The sequence below is a fragment of the Dreissena polymorpha genome, chromosome 12 (genome assembly GCF_020536995.1).
Source record: "Dreissena polymorpha isolate Duluth1 chromosome 12, UMN_Dpol_1.0, whole genome shotgun sequence".
Classification (NCBI taxonomy): Eukaryota; Metazoa; Mollusca; class Bivalvia; order Myida; family Dreissenidae; genus Dreissena; species Dreissena polymorpha.
This window is the reverse complement of record NC_068366.1, coordinates 9,660,236-9,683,849: the sequence shown is the minus strand read 5'-3', so window position 1 is coordinate 9,683,849 and position 23,614 is coordinate 9,660,236. Positions and strand designations below refer to the sequence as shown.

The 23,614-nt window shown below is 35.9% G+C and overlaps 1 protein-coding gene across 1 annotated transcript; it reads right to left on the bottom strand.

Annotated features, from left to right (window-relative positions):
* Positions 1-1,600: 1,600 nt before the first annotated feature.
* On the bottom strand, positions 1,601-22,010 carry LOC127853868 (uncharacterized). Its single transcript, XM_052388667.1, has 13 exons — positions 21,868-22,010; positions 20,443-20,616; positions 18,382-18,555; positions 17,811-17,949; positions 16,278-16,438; positions 15,323-15,457; positions 14,889-15,014; positions 11,055-11,176; positions 10,593-10,934; positions 10,300-10,501; positions 9,924-10,093; positions 8,693-8,805; positions 1,601-1,961 (listed from the first exon to the last, which is right to left on the bottom strand). Exons 1-13 carry the CDS (start codon positions 21,968-21,970, stop codon positions 1,709-1,711), a joined length of 2,214 nt encoding a protein of 737 aa, XP_052244627.1. The 5' UTR covers positions 21,971-22,010; the 3' UTR covers positions 1,601-1,708.
* Positions 22,011-23,614: the final 1,604 nt, after the last annotated feature.

Here is a 23,614-nt window from a genome sequence, read left to right as displayed (position 1 = left end):
ATCCCAACGCCTTTTACAAACATGTCATACAATCGAGTATAATTGCTCAAACAAAGGCTGCTATATATATTAAAAATTCGAATGTTGAAAAAACAACACAAAGTTCGAAAAGCTACATTAACTTTTTAATTCAACGGAATGAATTTAATATTAATATACAAGAACGCGCCTTGTGAATAATGCAGGGATAAGCGTGAGGCTGTACATTCCATAAAACAGGTCGTTGACCGTTTCAGGCTGGTGTATCCGGTTTGAATTTTTATGTTTCCTTGTGCGCATGTTTTTTCCGATTTTGCAATTGATAACTTGCATTAAATAGATGGATAGTTTGTCCTCTTGCGATGTCTCTGACACGTTTCATCAGTTCCATATTGAGCCCTTTATGCCCGTTATGACAATAGCTCACTATGTATGTATATGGTACGACACTGTAATTCATACACAATATAACACACACGCATTTTAACTTGTTGAGAAGATGACCAATTTGGAAACACATTCCCTGAACGTGTAACTTGATGAACGTCAAAAATAGATATGCAGGGGATGATATATAAAGGGAACCATTCTTATGCTAAAACCACTATTGATTTGTGGCTTAATTTTATTCATCACCACTGGCTAAGACTGAGTATGGACGCCATTTTTTTCACTTAGCGATCGGATTCTTTTCAGATATAAAAGATCGACCTGGGTCGATGAAGTCATACTGACCCGGCGGATACGAATAGCGACCCTCTCTTAATATTGTTCAAGTTTGCTAAACATATTCTCAATATGTGATATATTTTTCACGCACAATCATACTTAGTATAAGTACGTGTTCTTTCAAGTTATTTTAACAATTCGCAACTCTATAACATGTACTATGTGTATAGTATATTATTAATTTGTTCGACAATCTGTTTCTGATCACGAATGCTATGGCAGCTATTGAAGATCCGGATCATTTGATGAATGCTAAGCTACAATGATTTGGTCCTAATTTTATGGCAGCTATTGAAGATTCGGGACATTTGATTTTTGCTTAGGTACACTGGTTTGGTCCTGATTTCATGTTAGCTATCGAACATCCGACACATTTTATTAACGCTAAGCTAAACATGTCTGTTCCTAATCTTATGGTAGCTATTGAGCCATTTTATGAATGCTTAGCAACACTGTTTTAGTCCTAACGTTTTGTCACTCATCAACATTTTCGAACTAATAAAATAGAACAACACAAATAACAGCATCGATATCAACTATGGTATACGCAACTTTTTAGCGCAATATGTTTGCAATAAAACACATTATATGTATATTTTTCCTGAGAAAATTATCAAATCCTAAACCATGAAATGTAATCTTCCGTCGTAAGAAAATGTTTTTCGTAGATACATATAAATATGATACATATGAGCTGTTTTAGACATAAAATATAGCTAATTGATTGTAAAAATATAATTAGACATGTTAAATATGAGTTTGACCGAAAGTTCCTTTATTACAATGTATTAAAATACATATCATGTAGTTAACTATTCAGATTCATTTCCGAAGCATGATGAAGCCTGTTTTATCATATTAACACTCACGCATCATCAAAAGCAAACAAGTATTACATTTTATGCTATAAGTTTATTATACATTCACGGCGATAACACCATATGCAGCACACTATTTTTTTGTATATGAAGCAAAAAATTCCAAAAATGTATTTCATTAATTATAGGCCTAGCAACTTTTTAACTCTTCCGATGATGACATGCATGCTGCCTCCGTCTGTCGGTATCTCGTCGCTGATCGTGTATCTTGAGCAATCATCAGGCGGGTTGATCTCCTGATACAGGTTACAGTATTTGTGACTGCCATCAGGCGAACAGCACTGATTGTAACCCTTCTCGAGTAATCCGGCAAGAGTTCTGTTTTCAAACTCTGCAGCTACTGCACCCGGGTACTGCGTCTGCAGTTTGCTGAACCTGAAATTGTGCAGATTATATGTGCTGTTTGAAAATGTATAAATCAAAAACCAAATAACCATGATGGTTCTATTTCGCAAAGCTTTTAGATGAAAATGAAAAGGATTTTAAAATATTTTATGTAATGTAGGAATATAAATAAACTTAAAAGCTGACAAATAATTACAACGACGAAGCCAAAACTAAATTTTTCCATACTTTTCACCAACCAATTTATTTCAAAATTACTTTGAAAGTTATCGCGTTCTTATGGATAATAAAGGTACAAAGCGTTGTGTGTTCAGGTTCTTCCTTTTACTTCAATTCAAATATAAACATGACGTATATAAACAACAACAAATATGGCGACACGTCAAGGACGTAATACACTTAAGCGCGGCGCGGCAAATAACGTTACGTTACATTCACAACATTCTGGGGGCCGCGAAAAGTGACAATTATCAACAATCAGAGGAGAATATGTATCATTACTTATGAAATCCTGAATCATTTGTGACAATTGTAAGATTGCAGAAACACTAATTTGATCACGAGTATACACGTTAATTTGAAATGAATATCAAATGTTTATCACTCAGTTTCTTAACAACAATTTATTAAGTGTCTCTCGTATTTCAATTACATGTACACTCAACTGTCTATTTCGGTATTTCAATCACAATTGCGCGTTTAACCTTTACTACTTAAATGTTCTCTATTCAACATCACTAGCTGTTTCTAATGGATAGAGTTTCACTATTGGTCTATTTGTTATTCCACGTTTCGTCTTTATCTTCGCGGCACGGACTAAACCATCATTTCCGGTCATCAGCTCCAGGACTACAACAAGTTTCCAACGGATATGTGGTCCCTCATAGTATATCTGCACGACATCTTCGACCCGAATGCGTTTCTCGTTAGAGCCTGTTGTTGTGTGGAACTCTCTTAAGGCAGTTAAGTAATCCGACTTCCAACGTCTCCAGAACTGTTCGATGATGTCTGACTGCTGCTTCGCCCGATTGGTTAGTGTCGTCTAGTCACTTTGAATTTGCGTCATTTCATCGTCGGGTAAATGTGTGCGATGCGGAAGTGACGTCATCTTGCGGCCATAAAGAAGATGTGACGGCGTTAACGGCTCCAAGTCGTCGATGCTTGATGATACATGCGTTAGCGGTCTATCGTTGATAACAGCTTCAATCTATGTCACTATCGTCTGCAACGTTTCCATGGACACGTATCGTCTTCCGAGGATCTTCTTTAGAGACGTCTTAGTAAGTGCAATGAGACGTTCCCAAAAACCACCGTACCATGGTGCACGTTTGGGAATAAATCGCCACTCTGTTTCCTTTCTGCTGAGCTCCTCTTGTACGACTTGGGAGTTGAATAGCTTCTTAAGGTGATTAGCAGCAGCAATATAATTCGTAGCATATCAGTCTGATATCATCACCATGGGCAACGACTTCCGGCTGGCAAATCTCCGAAACACTTAAAGGAAAGAGTCGGTTGATAGGTCTTGTACAACTTCCAAATGGACGGCTCTTGTTGATGCGCATGTAAAAAGGCAGATGTAGCATTTCGTTTCACTTCCAGTAGCGTTCTTTACAAATAATGCGCCAGTGAAATCTACACCTGTGACGCTGAAGGACGGGGCTTCGCTTACTCTGACTTTTGGGAGGGGAGGTGGGTCTGGTGTTGCATAGGGTCTTCCGGTTACTCTGGTACACTGTATACATGTCCTTAGTAACGATCTAACACTGGCGGATGGATGCTATCCAGTACTTTTGTCTGATCTGTGTAATGGTACTGTTAACTCCGGAATGAAGTTGGTTCTTGTGGACATCGAACACAATCAATTTGGTCAGGACATGTTTCTTTGGTAAGAGGTAGGGAAATTTGACATCATACTCCAAGGGGGCGTTATGAATTCTACCACCACAACGAAGTAATCCTTGCTGGTCCAGGTACAATCTAAGTTGCTTAACAAGCGGTAAACGGCTACTGTTTGATTGTAGATTTTCTACTTCATCTTGAAAGTTGGTTGTTTGACACGATCTCAGCCATTTAACTTCTGCCTCTTTTAGTTCTGTTGCTGACAAGCTGTTGGTTAGTCTTTCATCTCTTGGTCTTCTGCAGTTGCGGATGAATCTGTGTACATAAGCGGTGACGCGAAGTAATTTCAGGTAAGTACTGTACTTCTCTATGTTGATGGCTCTATGAACGCCCGTGATCTCCGTGCAATTTAACGTTACCACATTTGTCGCCTGCTGAGAACTCGTGTCTTCACTTTCGGATGTCTTCTGCAGAATTGACTGGTCGTATTTCCAAGTAGGCCATCCTTCTGAGTGAGGTACCCATGTCGGACCGGCGTCCCATAACTGGTTGTCAAGGTAGGTATCTGCTGATACACCACGTGTCAGTAAATCTGCTGGGTTTTCATGGGTGGGGCAATACCTCCATGGTGATTGATCTGTTAGCAGGTGGATTTCGTCCACTCGGTTTCGGACAAAGCGTTTCAATGATTTGTAGTTAGCCAGTGGAGTACAATTTGGCTGTCTGACCAAAATGTCACTTTCTGTGGGGGTATGGACTTTTGTAGGTGGGATGAAAGTCTTGCTCCAATCAATGCTGCCATCAGTTCAAGTTGGGGTAGGGTTAATGTCTTAAGTGGCGCTACTCTGTTCTTTGCCATTACCAGTCTAGATTGTGATTGGTCGCAAATGTAGGCTGCTGCTCCGTAGGATTTGACGCTTGCATCTACAAATATATGAAGACTGGTTTCACTGTTCACTGCTGGTAAGAATTGTCGGGAAAAGTTCACATCTGTAGCTCTGTTGAGGGATTTAGCTAGCTGGTTCCAGGTCTCGCATATATGATCGGGTAAAGCGGTATCCCAGTCATATTTGGCTTTCCATAGTTCTTGAAGTAAGATCTTTGCACTGACGGACACGGGGCTAAGTAGACCAAAGGGGTCATAGATCTGGGATGAGTATTTTAGAATGGTTCTCTTCGCAACGACATCTAGGATTGGGATGTTTCTTTCAGAAAATGACATTTCATCCTTGACCGGGTTCCATCTCATTCCAAGTATCTTAACAACTTCGTCCGTATCTAGCACATTTTCTTTTTTTTGCACGGGATCTAAGTGTTTCACTGTTGGAGGTCCATGAACGGAGGTTCATACATGCGCTGGACATCAAACGTCGGGACTCTGTGAAGTAGGTTAGTAGATCTGACTCTTTCTCGAAGCTTGAAAGTATATTGTCCACGTATATATCTTTCTCGATGACCTTGGCTGCGGACACGTGCTTGTTTATTTCAAGATGTTTCAAAATGGTCGCACTAAGCATGAATGGCGAGTAGGTGGCACCAAATAACACGGACTTGAAACGGTAAGTTTGTAATGGGCTGTTGGGATTAGAAGTATCGCTTGTCCATAGAAATCTGGTAGCGTCTCGGTCTCCTTCATTTAATCCGACATGAAGGAAGGCTTTCTCAATGTCTGTTGTGATGGCGTAACCATGGAGACGGAATTTTACTAGTATGGTGGTAAGGTCATTCAACATGGGTGGGGTCGACTCTAAACAATCATTCAAGCATGGGAACTGGGTAGATGTGCGGCACCTGCAATCATATACTATCCGAATGGGCGTGGTCGCTGAATCCTTTTCACTGGGCTAGGGGAATGTAGTGGAGTTGTCCTGTGGGTGGGGTATCGTTATCAATTCTCTCAATAAAACCACGTCGTTCCTGTTCAGCAATGATTTCGTCATATTTCTGGAGTAGATGGGGCTCTCTATGTAGTCTTCTCAGAGTACTCTCGGTTCTTGCTAGCACTATGTCGTAGTTACTAGGGAGGGGCGGGTGGTCTAGTTTCCAAGGTAATTTGGCAGTGTACCGTCCGTTCTCGTATTCTATGGATGAAGTCTGGTAATCCTTGAAAAAGCGTGTCTTGTCTATATTCTCGTCGCTCTGAGTAACTCCCATACTCTCCAGATTCCAAAAACGTTCTAATACGTCCGTTGTCATAGGCGACGCCATAACATTGAACACGTGATCTGTAGCTCGGTTGTTTTGTGCTTGGAAAGGTCGCGATAACAGGTAGCCGATCTTTGATCTCACAGCGGTGGGTCCATTTCCACGTACTATGTGATCTTCAACGAAATCCCAGTAAAAGTCTGCACCTATCAGCATCGAAATTGTAAATATGGAGTTTCCTGTAACTAGATGGGCGAGTTTAAGACCTTGTAGATACGGTAAATCGGACACTGATTTTTGGTATCTCTGGTTGAGGGGCGTTGAAATGGTAGGTACTATTAATACTCGTATCGGGATCTTCTGGCCTCTATATGTAACAACGTTCACTATAGCCACATCTGTTTGCTGTGCTTTATTGCTAGTGCTCCCGAACGACGATAAGTATATAGTTTCTGTGCCTTGTATAGGGAGTTCAAGTTCCTGTGCCAATTGTTCCGTAATAAACGACTTCTGGGCACCCTCATCGAATAAGATGTTTGCTTCAGTCTGTACTTTCACAGACGATACGGTTGCTATGGCAGTTTTTAACAATACATCCTTGTCTGAAAGGCTCGTGCATGAATGAAGAACGGCTGTTTCCGGCGATTCAGTCTCGGCGTTTTTCGTCTGGTTAGCCTTTTCTCCTGATTTGCAAATTGCCGTATGGTGTTTTTGCTGGCATAATTGTCATCGTCTCCTTGAACCGCATTTAGCTACTTGGTGAGTTCCTAAACAGTTAAAACACATGTGTTTCTCTTCTACTATTTTCAGACGGGATTCTGCATCTGGGTGGGTTTTACATTCATGATATTTGTGGTCACTATCACAAAAGGCGCACTTTATCTCGGGTCTGTGTGATGAACTTCCGGTTGAGGGTCTTGGGTAATTGGGGGTGGCGGGATTTGTGGGCGTGGGGGGTTTCCTATATTTCGCTCCTGTATGAAATGACGCTGTTGCGCTGAACTCCTCTACTTCCGGTTCGCTACGGATGTTACCTGTTTCTAGGATTCCAATCTCCCTATTGATTGCACGACGCAGATCGTCTAGTAATCAACTGTTATCTCCCTTTTCACGAGCTAACTGCTTCTTAATTTCAACTGGCATCTTATCTATAACAACTGGGACTAGCAAACTACCGTAAGTGTCTTGACTCTGACCCATAGCTTCTAAATTCCTAATGTAGGTCTCCATTTTATCATGAAAAGTTCTCAAACTCGACACTTTACTGGACGGGGCGGGTAGTTGTAATAGAGCCTGCATGGAAGCGTGTATGATTTTATGTTGCTGGCCATACCTTTCCTTCAGAAGATCTATAGCACGTGCATAATTTGTGTTAGTCATGGCAAAACCTTCAATTACTCGTGCGGCATTTGCTTCAAGTTGGGATTTGAGATACGTGAATTTCTGGACATTGGTCAGATTAGCGTTCATGTGAATGGTAGACTCATATGAATCCCAAAAGGATTGTCACCGCAATATATCTCCACTAAAACTTGGTAATGCAATTTTAGGTAGCCTGTAAAATTGCGTCGAATTGCTACTGACTGAATGATTAGAATTATAACTTACAGTTCTTTTGGGAAAGAAAGAAGAAGCGTCTGGGTTCACACCATTGCTGTTGCGCTGCTGATTACTTGAATTTCTCTGGTCATCTCGTGGTAGATCGGTAGTATGCGGGGCTGCTCTCTTGTCCTGTTGATCTCGGAAAGCTCGTAAGCGACACAGCTGGATATCTAGTTCCGCTGAATACGTGTCTGTTTGAAAAATTTCTTCCTCCAATCCATCTATCTCCGTCTGTGAAAGTATTTTCTCATTCAGTGTCCCTAGAATCCTGACTTTCGCTTCGATAGTTTTGAGAATAGCGTGAAAATCGGTCAATGAATCGTTCTCTTTAGATTGCTCGATTTTCTCCAAATATTTCTCAATGAAACGGCGGTGACCCTCTCTCTGTATCTGTATTTTCTGTAGATTCATTTTTTGTAACGGCACCAATATCGCGATCGTGTGGGATAATAAAGGTACAAAGTGTTGTGTGTTCAGGTTCTTCCTTTTACTTCAATTCAAATATAAACATGACGTATATAAACAACAACAAATATGGCGTGACGTCAGGGACGTAAAACACTTAAGCGCGGCGCGGCAAATAACGTTACGTTACATTCACAACAAAAGTATCTTAACATCGCAAAAGTAATGAAAACACATCTTTAAAAATATCAGGATGCTATTCAAAGTTACCAATATTTTTAAAACTGTCAAGCCTCTATTCAACCAAATACTCATCTTACAAAATACCAGAAATAATTTAAAAATCAATGGTTAAGTGAAATAGAACCAGTGATTTTGGGGAAGAAGATTTTTTGTTTTTATATATAGCCATATAAGAAACATTAAACGGTTCTTGGTTTGCCCCCTTTGTTTAAAAAACAAATCAATACAATATGCAGGATTTTGGAAGAGGGACGTCGTCGGAACATTTTTGTGAAATTAGTTGGAAATTAATAAATTATCAGAACAACGTTTGAAGGGGCAACTTATGAACAAATATGAAATATTTGAGTAATGGTCAAAGACAAAATTATTTCGATGATTTCAATATAGCCAAAAACTCAAAAATCTCATATCAAATGATACTATAAGTTACAAACATCTTTTAAAACGACTATCACAGGTACAAGTTGCAGTCATATTATGTGTTATTTAGCTCCACGCGCAATAATACTCTGGCAAGAACTCACATATAACAGCATCTTTGTTTGATGCCATAGGCGCTGAAGAACCAGGACTCGTAACATGTCATGTGGCTTCCAAATCCGGAACGTAGGGAGTCATTGCGGTTGAAAGTGTAGTCCTATAATTCATTTAAAATCACCAATACACAGTATCAAAGCAGCAACAATCAAACGCAAACAGGAGCATACCATTAAAAAGAAGTTATATGTTATTCGGTTATTGTTTAAAATGAATACTCTATATGTTTTGTGTGTAGCGAAGATGGCAGGAAAAGAAATATCAACCACAGCCGATTGCTTACATAACGATTTTTGTTCTGGACTGATTTTCGATAATTAGGCCTATTCAAGGAATGTTAATGATCCGTTTGATGTTATTTTAGTAGCGAGTTGCGTAATCGTTATTTTGTGTCATTTATGCACATTCATATATTTATTTATATATGTAATAAACAAACGAACACTGTGCACATATCTCTACTTTTGCTTTCTATTGGTACTAATACGTTTCAACCATATTTCGTTGCGTCCGAAAGAATTATTTTTCGCAACATTACTACTGGTGACATTAACGTTTGCGAGGATTTATAATGCGTTTACAGATTAGCTGTTTTGGTCATTTCGTTAAAAAAATATATTTAATATTGTGAGTTCAAAGTTAACTGTGTAATAGTACTATTGAGTCTATATTGTACGGTATTAAAGAGCAAACAATTTGCAACACATCAATCGGTCATTGCCTCTCTAAGTAGATCGATCATTAGGTTGCAAAATTGGAAAAGTTGCTAGTTTTTTTGCTGCTGAGTTATTTGCACAGAAAAGTATGCTATGTTCACCAAGATAAATAAAAACGCTATTAGTAACTAACATGGAAATTTGACATTAAGTTATGATTACATGGCATTGGAGAAATGTTTTATAAGATGAAGAGAAAAATTATATTGATTTATACAAATACATTCAGTGGCCATGTCGCCCCGATTAAATTGATTTGAAAGTGTTCATCAGCCATTGGTTGTCTTATTATACAATATCAATCAAAGTAGCCAATACGAAATTATAAACATATAAGATAAATGTCTACCATTTATTTAGAAACTAATCTCGGTACGTTAATATTTAATCGTTGGCTAACAAGCTCTTTTAAAAATAAATGTGTATTTATTGCACGTACATAACAACTGCAAAATACTGTTGAAACATCAATTTTACATCGTACGTCTGATGCGATACTCACCTCCATCATAAGGACCTCTTGACACGGGCATGGCAGGGCAAACTCAAGCTGTTTCTGGATCCATGTTTTCAGCTCAATCTTATGACTTTTGTAAAACCTTTGACATAGGATTTCATTTTTCATGGATTCAGTGACGACCGTAACATTATAAAGCCAACGTCCAGCAAAATCTGAAAAAAAAATCATCACAGTGAGTTTGAATTCTAAGACATTCTAGATTAATTGATGTTTACAGCATGGATAACGGTGTTTACTGTGCGAAATCGTTGTTACACAATGCCTTTTAACATATTTTGTAAATTAATGCTACAGGCTAACCAGTCTCAGTAAATTATAAATGACTATTTACATAACTTAAATTGGATTTCATAGCTACCTGGCATAACATTGGATCCTTGATTAAGTCTTGTGAAGTTATATCGGTCAGACAAAATGTCTCCCGTGTAATCAAGTTTTGTATAACCACTAGCAACAGGTACTTCAGGTAACGGTCTTATACTGAACTGCTCCCGGTCGTAGTTGAACATTATGTATGTGTACATACCGTCCGATACCAGAATGCACTGCATCGACAGGTTCTAAAAGAGCCAATTGCATTTCAGTCTAAAAAATATTCAGTAAATGACAGGTGCTTTCGACTGACATTTTATTTTAGTAATTGACCGGTACCTGGTGCTTTACGAGTTCATATCCGGGTTCGTAGGGCGAGTGGACAGTTACGTGCTTCCACGTGGCGACCATAGCCACGCTGATCTTGAATTCGGTCTGGTTGGTGTACGTGCGAATGAGATCCTGGATTTTTGCCATGTCGTCTGTTTTGTTTTGCTGTTTATTCGTAAACGAATGGATCCATAACCCGCCGTCTGATATATTACTACTGTCTATATTTGTCCATAACGGTGCAATCACTCTGTGGTTCTGAACAGTTGCCTTCCACTCGCTGGCATTTTCACCTCCATATTCATTGTACAATGGTTGGAAATCTAGTGATATGAATCCGTTCATGCTTGGCTGAAATACAAGCCCATCAAAAGTTATACAAGTAAACGGTTTGGACAAGGTACATGCATATTGATTAATGGTGTATAAAAAGGCATCTTAGCTCTCATATGAAAATAATTTTATAGGTACCTTAAACCAATTAATATATTCGCCTAAATATGGCAATCTTGTCGAGATATGGTAAGCATCTATCATTGGGTTGTCACCGTTGTATCTATCCCCAGCTGCTTTGAAGTCCAGCATAACTGGTTCTAGAAAATGTATCATCAAATCTGATTATATATGGAAGTGAGATTGTGAATGTCTTAAAGTATCCATAATTTAGTAATTATTTTATTAGTATGCACATGTGTAGGTTTGTTACACTGAACTGCTATATTAGCAAATGATTCTTCTTAAACCTTCCCTCTACACAGTCAGGTCGTCAGTTCCGAAAAGTCGCCAGTTCCGAAACAAATAACATTCTATTCAACATTGAAAAATAAGTCTTACCATTTATGATTGAACAAATTGTACAGCGATACACCTTAATATTTGATGATATGTTTCGCAACAAACCGGAAGAAAATAGACACATGTAAACAATCTGAATTGTCGAAACGCTCGCAGACATATTTTCGAATGGCGGCAAAATCATGTCTGCGCGATCGTTCATCGGAAATTGGAACACGTTTGCTTCTATAACGGATTGTCCATGGTAAGTGATCTTGGTATTGATTTGAAGGTAATTTATCAGGAAATAAGAAAACAATAAGATTTATACATTTTCAGTCAAACTGTGAATTTAGAGTCTCGAAAATGACTCACTGCCACAGGTGTCAGTTCCGAAACAGACATGAAGTAAACCAGGGGTAATCTCAAACGAATTTTTACCTGTCAAACATCATTAAGTGATATTGTAAATTTTATTATTGGCCTTCACACATTGCCTGGGATGAAATGCTATTATTTTTAATGCTTACTGCTTGAAAACAATATAATTATATTTAGTCCCAACCAGCATTTTTTATATTGCATTATTGGATAGGAAACATGCTGTTGCTACTATGAAAACATGTGAGTAGAACTTACTAGAAGCAATAGGGGATTCACAAATTTATGTAATCATTTATATATGAGCATCTTACTATTTATTACTTTATACTGTTTGAAAATATAATTCAAGTTTATCTTTTATTACTTTATAATGCTTGAAGTTACATTGCAATTTTATTTTTAAACATATATAAATACATGTATCACACCGAATACAGGGTGTTAACAACATAATGTTTACCCGAGAATGGTTATGTTAACCTAACCCAGTTTTATCAACCTGTATGGATGTGATATTTATTTTTTTATACGGAACAAAGAAAACACAACAGCTTAATAAGAGAAAAACAATTGCTTGTTTATTCATTTACTAAGCACTGTGGCTCATACATTTCTGAATGCACGGACGTTTAAAAGGCAGGTTGCTGGTATTAACTCATAGACAAAGGAAAACAATGTATTCCAATTTAACTAAATCTGATAATAAAGAATTAAAATTGTGTGATTTTATTTTTGTTTTAATTTTAAAAATATGCAAATGCCAGAAAGAAAAATGAAGTAAATGCAGTATATTTATATATTCTCTTGGTGCGGAAAACTAGTGGTGCTATTTTCAGCTAAAAAAATGGTGATAAAATAATGTCGCATGTGACTGTAAGATGGGTAAATGGGAATTTGACATGTGCAAGTCACCTGAGGTATAATTAAAATAGTAAGGCTTATATCATTATTGTTTCAGTATTGTGAAGGACGCAGACGTGCCCGACAGGCAATGGGGGAAATGCAGCAGCCCAGACCTTTAACCCATGCATCTGTGATGTGTTTAGCTCTACCCATGTGAATTTATGAGTGTTGTACACTTGCCAAAGCTCTCTAGCAGTAAACTGTTGCTTATTTACCAACCTTTTTCTTATTTTATTTTAATTGTTTCCTGGTTTGTTTGTTTTTTTCTAGTTTTTACCAAAAGCTTGAATTCCTATTTGTTTAGAAATTGATTTAGTTATTTTTCATTGTCAGTTGTTCATATGTTGAATTGATATGATTTGTGAGACTGGGTTCATCCCCTCTGAAAAAAGAACAACTAAGTATGGGTATTTTGTTATTAAAATATTTTAAATCCAGTCTATATATGTGGTGTTTTAGGAAAGTTAGCCCATGTTCCACTTATATTTTGTGGAATAAGTTTGCACAAAACATCACTTTAAATGTTATTATGTATATTCTGCTTATCCTTTAAAATAGATTTTCTTAGTCAAGTGAGATTAAAACACCTTCATAAGCATATTATCTGGATAAAGTTTACATTAATATTTACTACAATAGAACCTTGACATGCATTGTGTGCTGTTGCTTCTTTATACATTCTCAAAGTTTTGTGTGACAATACTGTATGGTATGCTATCCAGGTTTGATTCATATAACGATAGGTTGTTTTCATTCATTTTTACTGTCATTTCGGTATCAGAAAATGCTGTCTTATACGAGCATTAACACTACATAGATATATGTCTTTATTTTTGATCACTGCCTTTTGCATTAAAATGTTCTATCCCTGTCAGAGCAGAGCAGGACTGTTCAATTTATTGGATACTCCTTTAGAAAACTGGTCCTTGTTATTTGCATTAACTGTAATCTTGAATCGTCATGTGAAACCTACACAGGTTGAAATCGCTCATTATTTTCTGGTTTAATGTTATTGTTTAGAATCTCTCATTTGTGCTCTGAGAAATGAAACGTTCCTCTCAGAAATCTTGTTTTGTCTCCAGTGGGCAGAGGCTTATCAAAGATAACATGGGGCAACATTAGATTGTATGTTATAGTATATTTTATGCAAGTGCAAGTGTGTGATCTCACGTAGGAACCATTTTATTTCGTTTTATCTATTTCTACTTATTGTTTTCTATGTTGTTGCTTGGAAACAGTATACTGTATATTGTAGTACATATGTATATTATATGCAGGTGCCCTTCATTGTGTGGAAGAGGTCCATTTAATTTTGTTTTGTTATTTTTTACTTTTTGCTTTCTTTATTGTTATAGTTTTTACAAAAATATGTGATCAAAAGCTAGTCTGGTTATATTGTTATGAACGTTAAATAAACTATTTTGACAGTTCAAGTTTGTTTTGAGACGATCGCTAGTCATAAAATGCACCTTCTGTCACGTGATTCGCTATTGGAGAATATTAACCGGAAATGGAGAAAGGTTTCGGTTTAGAGATAACATAAACACTCTTTTATAATGCGAACCAAATTCAAAATCAAGGTGAGCGAAGCATAGAGGTTCAAATTATATGTAATACGCCCTATATCCGAAATTAAAATCGATCGCCGTTTTAAAATATACATGGGTAGTTTCGATAGTGATTCGGAACTGACGACCTCACTGTAAATATTTTAGTTAATACACGAGTGACAAGAGAAATTAATATAACCACGAATGGATCAACCTCAAGGGAAATACTTGCTATGATGATGAGTGGCTAAAAGTCCGATTAACTATTAAAACAAACACATTACGTTTATTCAAAACGTGTTCATGATATTGATCTGTTTTCATTAAAAAGGGTAAAACTAAATAAGTTTGTCGAAAATAATGTATTGACGTCAACAACGTGATGTCGTTTAATTGAAATGATAAAAATTGTCGACAATTATTGTTCAAGGATTTAAACAGCATAGACAGTTTTAACTTACTAATAGTTCCATATAATTAATTTATGAAATAATAATAAAGATCAATATCACACACTCGCAAATTTCAAAACAAAACCAGCCCACGAATGCACGTTTTTACCCTCTAATGCCTTATTAAACCCCACACATCATTATGTTTTCTTGCAAGAGACATTAATATGACTCAACAAAATTTGCTCATTTTTAACGTGTTCGAAAATTAACAGCGATTGTAACTTATAATGTCATCTCACCAAAGCATCCAAGATATGGGTTTCCCTGTGGATAGCCGTCCGGGCATGCGCATGAGTAACCACCATACGTGTTGGTACAGTCAGCATGAGGACCACACGTGGTCGTGTCATTACATTCAATGATATCTAAATAATCACAAGATACATATTAAAAGATAATAATCACAAGATACATTTTAAACAAATGTATACATTGTTTAGACTTAATGACTGTTATGTTTTTATTCATTCGTTTATGTAAAGACTTTGGTAGATACGGTTGTAGAGATATACTTTTCTATGGACACGTGCTATTATATATCAACACGCGTATGTACATGTATATAGTCTTTTATTTTCCCTGAATGCGAAAATTTTAATATTTGTATTGATAAAAACCTTTAAACAAACGAAACTTGTAAATATGGACAAAAGCTACACGATCATAGCCGTACCGGTTTCACATTTGGATCCAGTAAATCCCTTATTGCACACACACACATATCCGCCGTCAATATTCACGCATAAACGTGTCTGATTTAGCGCATGCATACAGAAAAAGTCACCATCAAACGCGCACTCATCTACATCTTAAATACAAAAAAAACACTATTAACACCAACACAATTCAGTAATTTAGATAAGAATCTTCTTAAAGACAACAATGATTGTTCACAAAAATACATATAAGGCAACACTATTAATTAAAGCTGGTCAGGTAGTAAACAAAAAACAACAGCAACACCTCGGGATGGGAAACTAGTTTACTAATTATTAAATATACATGCTGAAAAAGATCGTAATACCAATTCAATGGCATATACATTTAAGTGGATAAAAAACACTATTAAAACATGGCGGATGACAGTAACTATTTTAAAAGCTTCAACATGAAAACATTGTATAAACCGGAGCACTGCTTTTAATGTCTTTGTAAAAAAAGTGCGCATTCTCAGAAAGGACCATACACATCAATCATAAAATGGGAACATCGAATGCATTTCCCGCAAATATATTCATGCATTACCATGCATATTTTTATCCTTTTCAAAAAGGCTTGTTTTCTAATAACAATAATATATAAATACAATCATTCAGGAAAGTTATTTTCGATACAAACCACTAGTGGGATGTGAGCTTATGACTGTAAAAAGCCTAATCATGTGTACCTCTTAGAACTTACTCTAAATATTGTGTTATATATATTCCGGCGCCCGCTTTAAGTGTCCCAGAGGGAAAATTTGTATGAAGATGAAATGAATATTTTATTTACCGTAAATGAATCGGGCCATTCGTGCAACAAAACCATTTTATACATATTTTGTATTATTACATATAATACCGAAATAACCCTGGATATGCCGCTTTAAGGAACTGTTTCAGATACAAACGTTAGCCATCAGTACATACCAGCACAGCGCTGTCCCCCGACCCCATCCTGGTCTCTATATCCGGTCTGACATTCACACTTGAAGCTGCCGTCAGTGTTGGTACAGTTGGCATTATAGTGGCACGTATTTCTTTTGAGGCATTCATCGATATCTGAGCAAAGTTTGGTATTTCTAAATCTTCTTATCAAACATATATGTTATATTTTTAAACAAGTTTTAATCAGCAACCATGTTGTATAATACTGTGAAACCATTTATTTTCGACAGCACAAAATTTCGTCATTTTTATAAAAATGACGATTTCGTCAGCACTTAAATTCGCCGATTTCTGATTTTGAATTAAAAAAAAATGCGTCAGTCAATATCCGATTTGTGTGTAATACATATGCGGGAACACACTTGAGAATCACTGCAGGAGGTGGGGCCTGTTTGTCACATGCCAATTAACTAGTCTTTTGTTATCAAGGGACAGTAATGGACCCTCTTAATGTATGCCATTCACAAGTTCATTGTTATGATTAGCGGACAAGTGGGATCGAATAACCGTTAACGAGTGTTTGTAACAACGAAGCCAATTGCCAATTAGTCTTATTCTATTATTATAATTGAATAAATTGCTTTTTTATTCTGATATCAACATTAAAATTATAAACTCTATGTGTGTGTTTGTTCTTAAAAAGTAAACTACCGGTATATAAATCAATAATGTCAATAATTTAAAAATAAATAAATTGATACATATAAAATAGTAATAAGTGTGGTTAAACGCAAACAATCAAACAAAAAACAGCAATTAAAATATTCTTTATTAATTTGTGATAAATACGCATGTTGATCACACATCGTCATCTTTTCATTTGGTTTATTGTCTTTCATCGGCATTCGCTGCGTGATGGCTAATATGCAACAACCCTGAAAACCACAATGCACCTAATGGGTAATAAAGTTATAAACAATAAGCGCTAATTCATTACCATTCTACATAAACGAAGTCAACGCATTCGATACAGCTGTACTGCACACGCGTTTTAAAGAAGTGTAACGTGTCAGTTAAGTACCTTGTGTAATCTACATCCCTTTGTGTCAAAACCGGATTAATCTTGATTACGAAACAGCAGTGAATGTGTGCATGGATTATGTTGGAATTTAATGCCTTATGTCTGCGGTAAAGTTTTAAAATACTGTTCAACTTAGTGTTTGTTTTTGTTCAAACATAGAGCATGATTGTTCGTTAGGCTCTTAAATTCGCCGATCGGTCGACTGACGAAGTTTATGAAAATTAATGCCTGACGATTAATAATGGTTTCACAGTACTTTGTTTTTGTCACTCCTGAGTCAATATGCATATAAGTGTCACATCGATGTACACTTGTTAAACGCTACTCCTAGATCGTTGTTCATTGTATTACGTTGATATATTTTTCTAACATAAATGGCATTGTGTTACCAATTATTACATGAGCAGTCGGCATAGCTTTGTTATCATATTCAAACTTCTTAAACTTATGCTTAAAATACAATACCTGAACATAGTGGTGCTATCCCATTCCACTTGCCGTCAGCAGTACACGTGAGCTCTGTAATATGTGTGGTGTTGTATCCAGGGAGACACGCGTATATCGCCGTGGCGTTAACTGTTGTCAGTGGGAAATGTATTGTTGATAGATTGCCTATCGGAGGCTGTCCACAATCTGTGCGTGAGACAAAGTAACGATGGTATGAAAACATGTATAAATAAGTAAATGTTTTGTGACGTTTCTATGTTGAATAACTGTTTTGCGTTCTGAATTTCTTAATTACAACCGACAGCTTGATGATCAGTGATTAAATAAGGTATTTTTTCTTACAAAAATAGGCAGATGTTAATCAAAGAGACCCGCCTCTGTATATTAAAATCGCCAATATCACTGGACAAATATCGAATGAATTATTTATAGCGTGTGCTGCAGAGTATTATTGCTTTGTTACGGTTTCTTTTGTATTAACAATCATTTCAAATATAAGCTTACTATCAGACAATTCGTTTTTTGTGTGACATTTGGTAACATATGATAGACACATATTCTTTTAAAACATTTTTTTAATTTTCAGCGTTTCGTTTTTTTGCAAAGCAATCGACCAACCATTTATCACACAATTGCCTTGAACCACGCTCCAGACTCCGTTAGCAAGACACTCAATGCTGCTATTAATTCCTGTGAAGTGGTAGCCTCTATGACAGGAACATCTTGCAGAAGACTTGAAGAATGTCGAGGTAGCGTTACATTCGCCCTTCTCCATAAAAGTGTTCCCACAATCTGTGACCGCATAATGTATTTAGAATTAAGTACATGTTAGTAAAAACACAACACGTTTATAGCATTTGCAATCCGATCAGAAGCGTTCGATTCGATCAATATTCGATTAATATCGTATTTAAGTTCATGTACACGAATGGTCGTTATCTGATTTTTTTTATCAAAACAGTCCTTTGATGTAACCTTGAAGATGTTTCGATTACCTCAAAATACCCGTATCTTTCGAAACCAATCCTTAAATCCAATCTCTTGCACGACGGTTACATTACATTCACCTCTGTGTTGGGCTCAGAACGGACTATTCTTATGAAAGCGTCTCATTCATGTCATGATCATACCAAGCGTTCATCATTGAGGTTACAGTATACTAAACAATCTCTTGCACGACGGTTACATTACATTCACTGCATTAAAGAAAACCATCTCATACCATGATATCTTATATCAGTCTTAATTCATTATTATAAAATTGATATGGTTTTTTGTTGTTAAGAAACCAACATACATACGCACGTCGAAGCTATTCGTAACGTCACTCAATAAACATTATGTTCAATTATTTACATATGTAAAGTGCGTGGAATGATTCCATCTGCGTAAATGGGCAATACAATAGTTCCAAAGAGTTGCATTAAAACTCGCAAGTATTTGCACGATTTATCGTACATTTAAAAGTCATATTTCTTAATTTAATGCATGCGACCTTAAATATCCAATCAAATATACATTGAATGCTTTTGTTCGGTTTTAGCTATTTTATAGACAAAATGGCGTGCTGAGCCTTTCGCAGAGTTGTATGTGAAAGCAAGGAACGACAACTCTGCGTGGAGATTGCCTTAAATCATGTGCACACAATCGACCTCGTAGTGTTATCGTAAACAATGATTTGAAGCAGATTGAACCCACATGGTTATCTCTTTAGTCATATTGATCTTATTAAATCATATTTTGGCGTATTACTTTTTCTCATTTGCAATTAATGCAAGTATATTTTAATATGTTTGCAGTTAATTTAATACTTCTCTGACCCTAATTAGGTTACTGATACAATGCTGCGCTTTTGCTCAATTTTCCACGATGTGTTACTTAACATTTAACCTTGATAAGGGTAAGGACCATAGATTTTAAAAAGTAAGCGTGAATTTTCCTAAAATGAAATAATATGAAATATATTTTTATACTTATATGACAAAGGTTTACATCAACCGTAATCTATGTTTTTTTTTTAAATAATTTTAATTGGCGTTATGACGTTAGACATCCATGCGACTTTTACACGAGATATTTCATATTTACTGGCGCACTAGACCCCTTTGGTTGTGAACTAACGGATTATAAATAAGATATAACACATAAGGCTTATACAATACATATATTGTATGTAGCATAGGGGGATAAACACTTGCGCATCTAAAACATATCATGTGGAGATCTGGCTGCAAATGTCTCGGCACGAAGTCAACATCCTCTACAATTATTGCGAACGAACTCTGAACGGTTTTCGATCGAAGCGGACTCAATCTCACGAGATTTCAACAATTAGTTTATGACGATATATCACTCGCGGTTTTCTAACTCATTTACATTCAATGGACAAAGTAACAACATAAAAAGCATGGTATGATTCGCATAAAATTGAAAAACAAGAACTCGTAGACACAAAATATGCTTCAAAATACAGCGTTAATCTAACGAGCAAATGAAAACGTGTAATATGTCTTGGCCAGAAAACACGTGTGTAGCTTAAGTTAATGTTTTCATCCATTTACGCGCAGCGAACAAACGATCATGGAATGGAACGTCAATCATGATTAATTTAAACGACAATCATGCATGTTAAAGCGACACATGCTGTGTTTATAGGCTTTACTTATTCAAGAAACTTACCCTTTATGGTGCAGTTGACAAGCAGTTCGCTCCAGTTCCCAGTATCCAGACACGTGATGGAGCTCTCTCCAAACATTCTATAACCAGGGTTGCACGAATATATGACAGTTGAATTGTACGTTGTAGATGTTGCGTTGCGGTAGCCATTGTGCAGAACTGGCGGGTCTTGACAGTCTGGAACAGCGATGGATAGTTATAACAATCCAAACATATGGAAAATTGTTGCGACAGTTATTAGAACTTAGAAACAAATGCAAAGGCAAAGTATAGCAAGCACTGCAATTAGCCAATTTATCAACTTAATACATAGTTCAAAACACATGTGCACATGTTTGGTTCATTGAATTGATCACCAATCATTTTATTATGAGGTTTTAAAGTGGTTGAGTATATATAAAAGTGCAAAAATAGATGCTACAACGTCGTTTTTTTACAGCTTCAGTCATATCAATCAAAAGGTTGTAACTCGTCCTTACGTAATAATTCTAGCATAATTGTCGTTCTTTTTTAATAGTTTGTTAATTCATTCCCGGTCAACAGTTTTAAATTAGGTTCATAATCGAGTGGTAGAGTAGTAAAACGATCATACAGCACATTCCTCGATCATTCTAAATTTTAGAATTTTACATTTTAAGCGACCCATATACATGCACAAGTCACATACGATGTGGGCTATATTCCACTATCCTTTTTCACTATGTTCAACCGATGTCGAATAACGCAAAGCAGACACAACTGACAGAAATGTTTGAGAAGACAAAACTGACAGATATTTATGAAAACTATCTAATTTGTATATTTTTTTAACATGCGTTATAATAAATATTACAGTTGATATTTTCTTATAAAACCGAGTTTTTTAACATGGTTCAATGCTATATTTTGTATAATAAGTATTCGATACAGCCATTCAATTTTTCTTAAGAATAAAAAAAAACACAAATTGCGTCACTTTGCCTAGTTGTATAACTTACGAGATCGCAAGCGAAAGTAATTATAAGAGTGTTAAAAAATGTGCTTTCAGATAATAAAATAGCGGTCTTCTAGCAGTCTCTTAAAAGTTCATAAAATCTCAAAAACGACGAATAGTCAACACATGTTCATCTTCCAAGTTAGTTTTCGTGTGTCGTATGAATAGATATCGTTGCGGGAAATTAAATTGGAATAAATTGTGCTACACAAAAGCACGAGCATTTTGTATCTCATAAGATCTATTTTACCATACGTTACAATAATATGTTACTTTTTGTCGACAAGTAGTTTCGTTTGTTGTTTTAACGTAGGAATGTTGGTTTACGCTGGGTTCGCCAGAAAAATCTAAATATAATGTTATTTTTTTACAAACATATATATTAAAGGAAAACGAAATTAAACGAAATTTGGCTCTGAATTGACTTCTTATATCAGTGTATTTGTTTATCTGACCTTTAATGGTGCAATGAGCCTCGAGTGCTCCCCAGGTTCCATTTTCAAGGCAACGAATTTTTGTCATTCCAATAAAGTCATACCCTGGGTTACAAGTATACATGACGGTGTTGTTGACGGTCGTGTTTATGAATGTGCGAGCGCCATTTGTTAGCAGGGGTGGAGTTCCACAATCTGTATCAGATACAAATGTAATTAGGTGAACATTGTTTGACAGATATAAAGCAATGCTTACTTCTGGATGAACTGCGTGCATATTTATTGTTTATTCGCAATACCACAATGTAAAAGCGAAGGTATGCGTTTAAAATGTATTTGCGATACCTTAAAATGAGATTTTAACGGTCACGTCCAGATTAGAGAACCCATGCTCCTTAATTCGGTAAGTAACCGCAGCTCAGATAAGGGCATTATAAAACGCATAGTTATAATAGTAAAAATATGAATGTCCATTTTAAAAATAAGATTATTGCATTCGAACAATTATAAATAAGTTTCAGAGTTCAAAAGATATATTATTTTAAAAATCGCGCTAATAGATAAATTAACATAAACATACACGAGTATCTAAAGCGTGTTTGAAATGAACTGCATTAATGAAGCAAAACGCTACAACGGCCATTTACCTTCAATATTGTTTTGATAATTCAGTACGAACACAAGATACGTTGTGTCAGCAACTTTATGATAAGTGTAGTTTTACCGCACATATATATATATATATATATATATATATATATATATATATGTATATATATATATATATATATATATATATATATATATATATATATATATATATATATATATATATATATATATATATATATATATACTCATACTGGGTTAAATATAGGGTCTGTGATATATTTCCGGAGTGTTGGGTACTTCCCTTTCCCATGCTAGTATCCAACTGAAAAATAGCGTGTTTTATGCGAATTACCTTCAACAACCTATATATAACTCAAAACTTAATATATCTAGTTATTTCTGCAGACAAATAACATATACATTTTTTTACTTTAAACCTCGTATCTGGGTCCCCATGACCCAATTATTTTTTTATATATGTATACTCTGTGATACTTTATACCGACATACCGGGTCCCTGAGATAGTGTCACTTGAAATACGAAACATTGTTTGCTAAAAAATGAGTTGGCCTTGAGCATAGTTATATCTTGCGACACTCGCATTAGAATTGTGGTTAAGATCTTCTCGACCTCAAACTTTATATATTAAATCCTCACGATCAGATTTGTTTGTATTTGTGTGGCCTATGCATGAATCGCTCTGCATGGTTTCCTTGCATAATACATTTAATAACATTTTGAGTCGAATTCATTTTACAGAGGGAATGACACAATGGTGAACTAAATATGTGTTTAATGTTATTTTAATATTTTTTTGAATTTTTGCATTATTTGACTACGTATCGTGTTATTTTCTCCTGTTGCGTGATTTTGTAGTCGCCGGAACTTTTAAAAGCACAATGTCCTTGGTTAAACAATTGAGATAATGTAGGATAGAATCATCCTTGTAGAAATCATTGAATTATATAACAGTGGTGTCCGTGTGATGCAAGCAGCTATAATGAAACAGTTGTCGCTATAACAGTTTCATTGCAAAGATACGTAAAGGTAAAACAGTTGCGGATCGTTAATGGTAAATAGATATGACAACCAAAAACAAAACATTTATAGGATTATTAAATTGAAATGAAAAATAGAAGTCAAACGAATATTTAA

What these genes read in the sequence shown, in the direction of transcription:
- LOC127853868 (XM_052388667.1), bottom strand. Translation starts at nt 21,970, where the DNA reads ATGTATACTTGTAACCCAGGGTATGACTTTATTGGAATGACAAAAATT. An exon ending in GGCTCATTGCACCATTAAAG is followed by an intron (nt 20,617 to 21,867) that starts GTCAGATAAACA and finishes TCGCTGTTCCAG; the next exon opens with ACTGTCAAGACCCGCCAGTT. An exon ending in AATATATTAATTGGTTTAAG is followed by an intron (nt 10,935 to 11,054) that starts GTACCTATAAAA and finishes CTTGTATTTCAG; the next exon opens with CCAAGCATGAACGGATTCAT.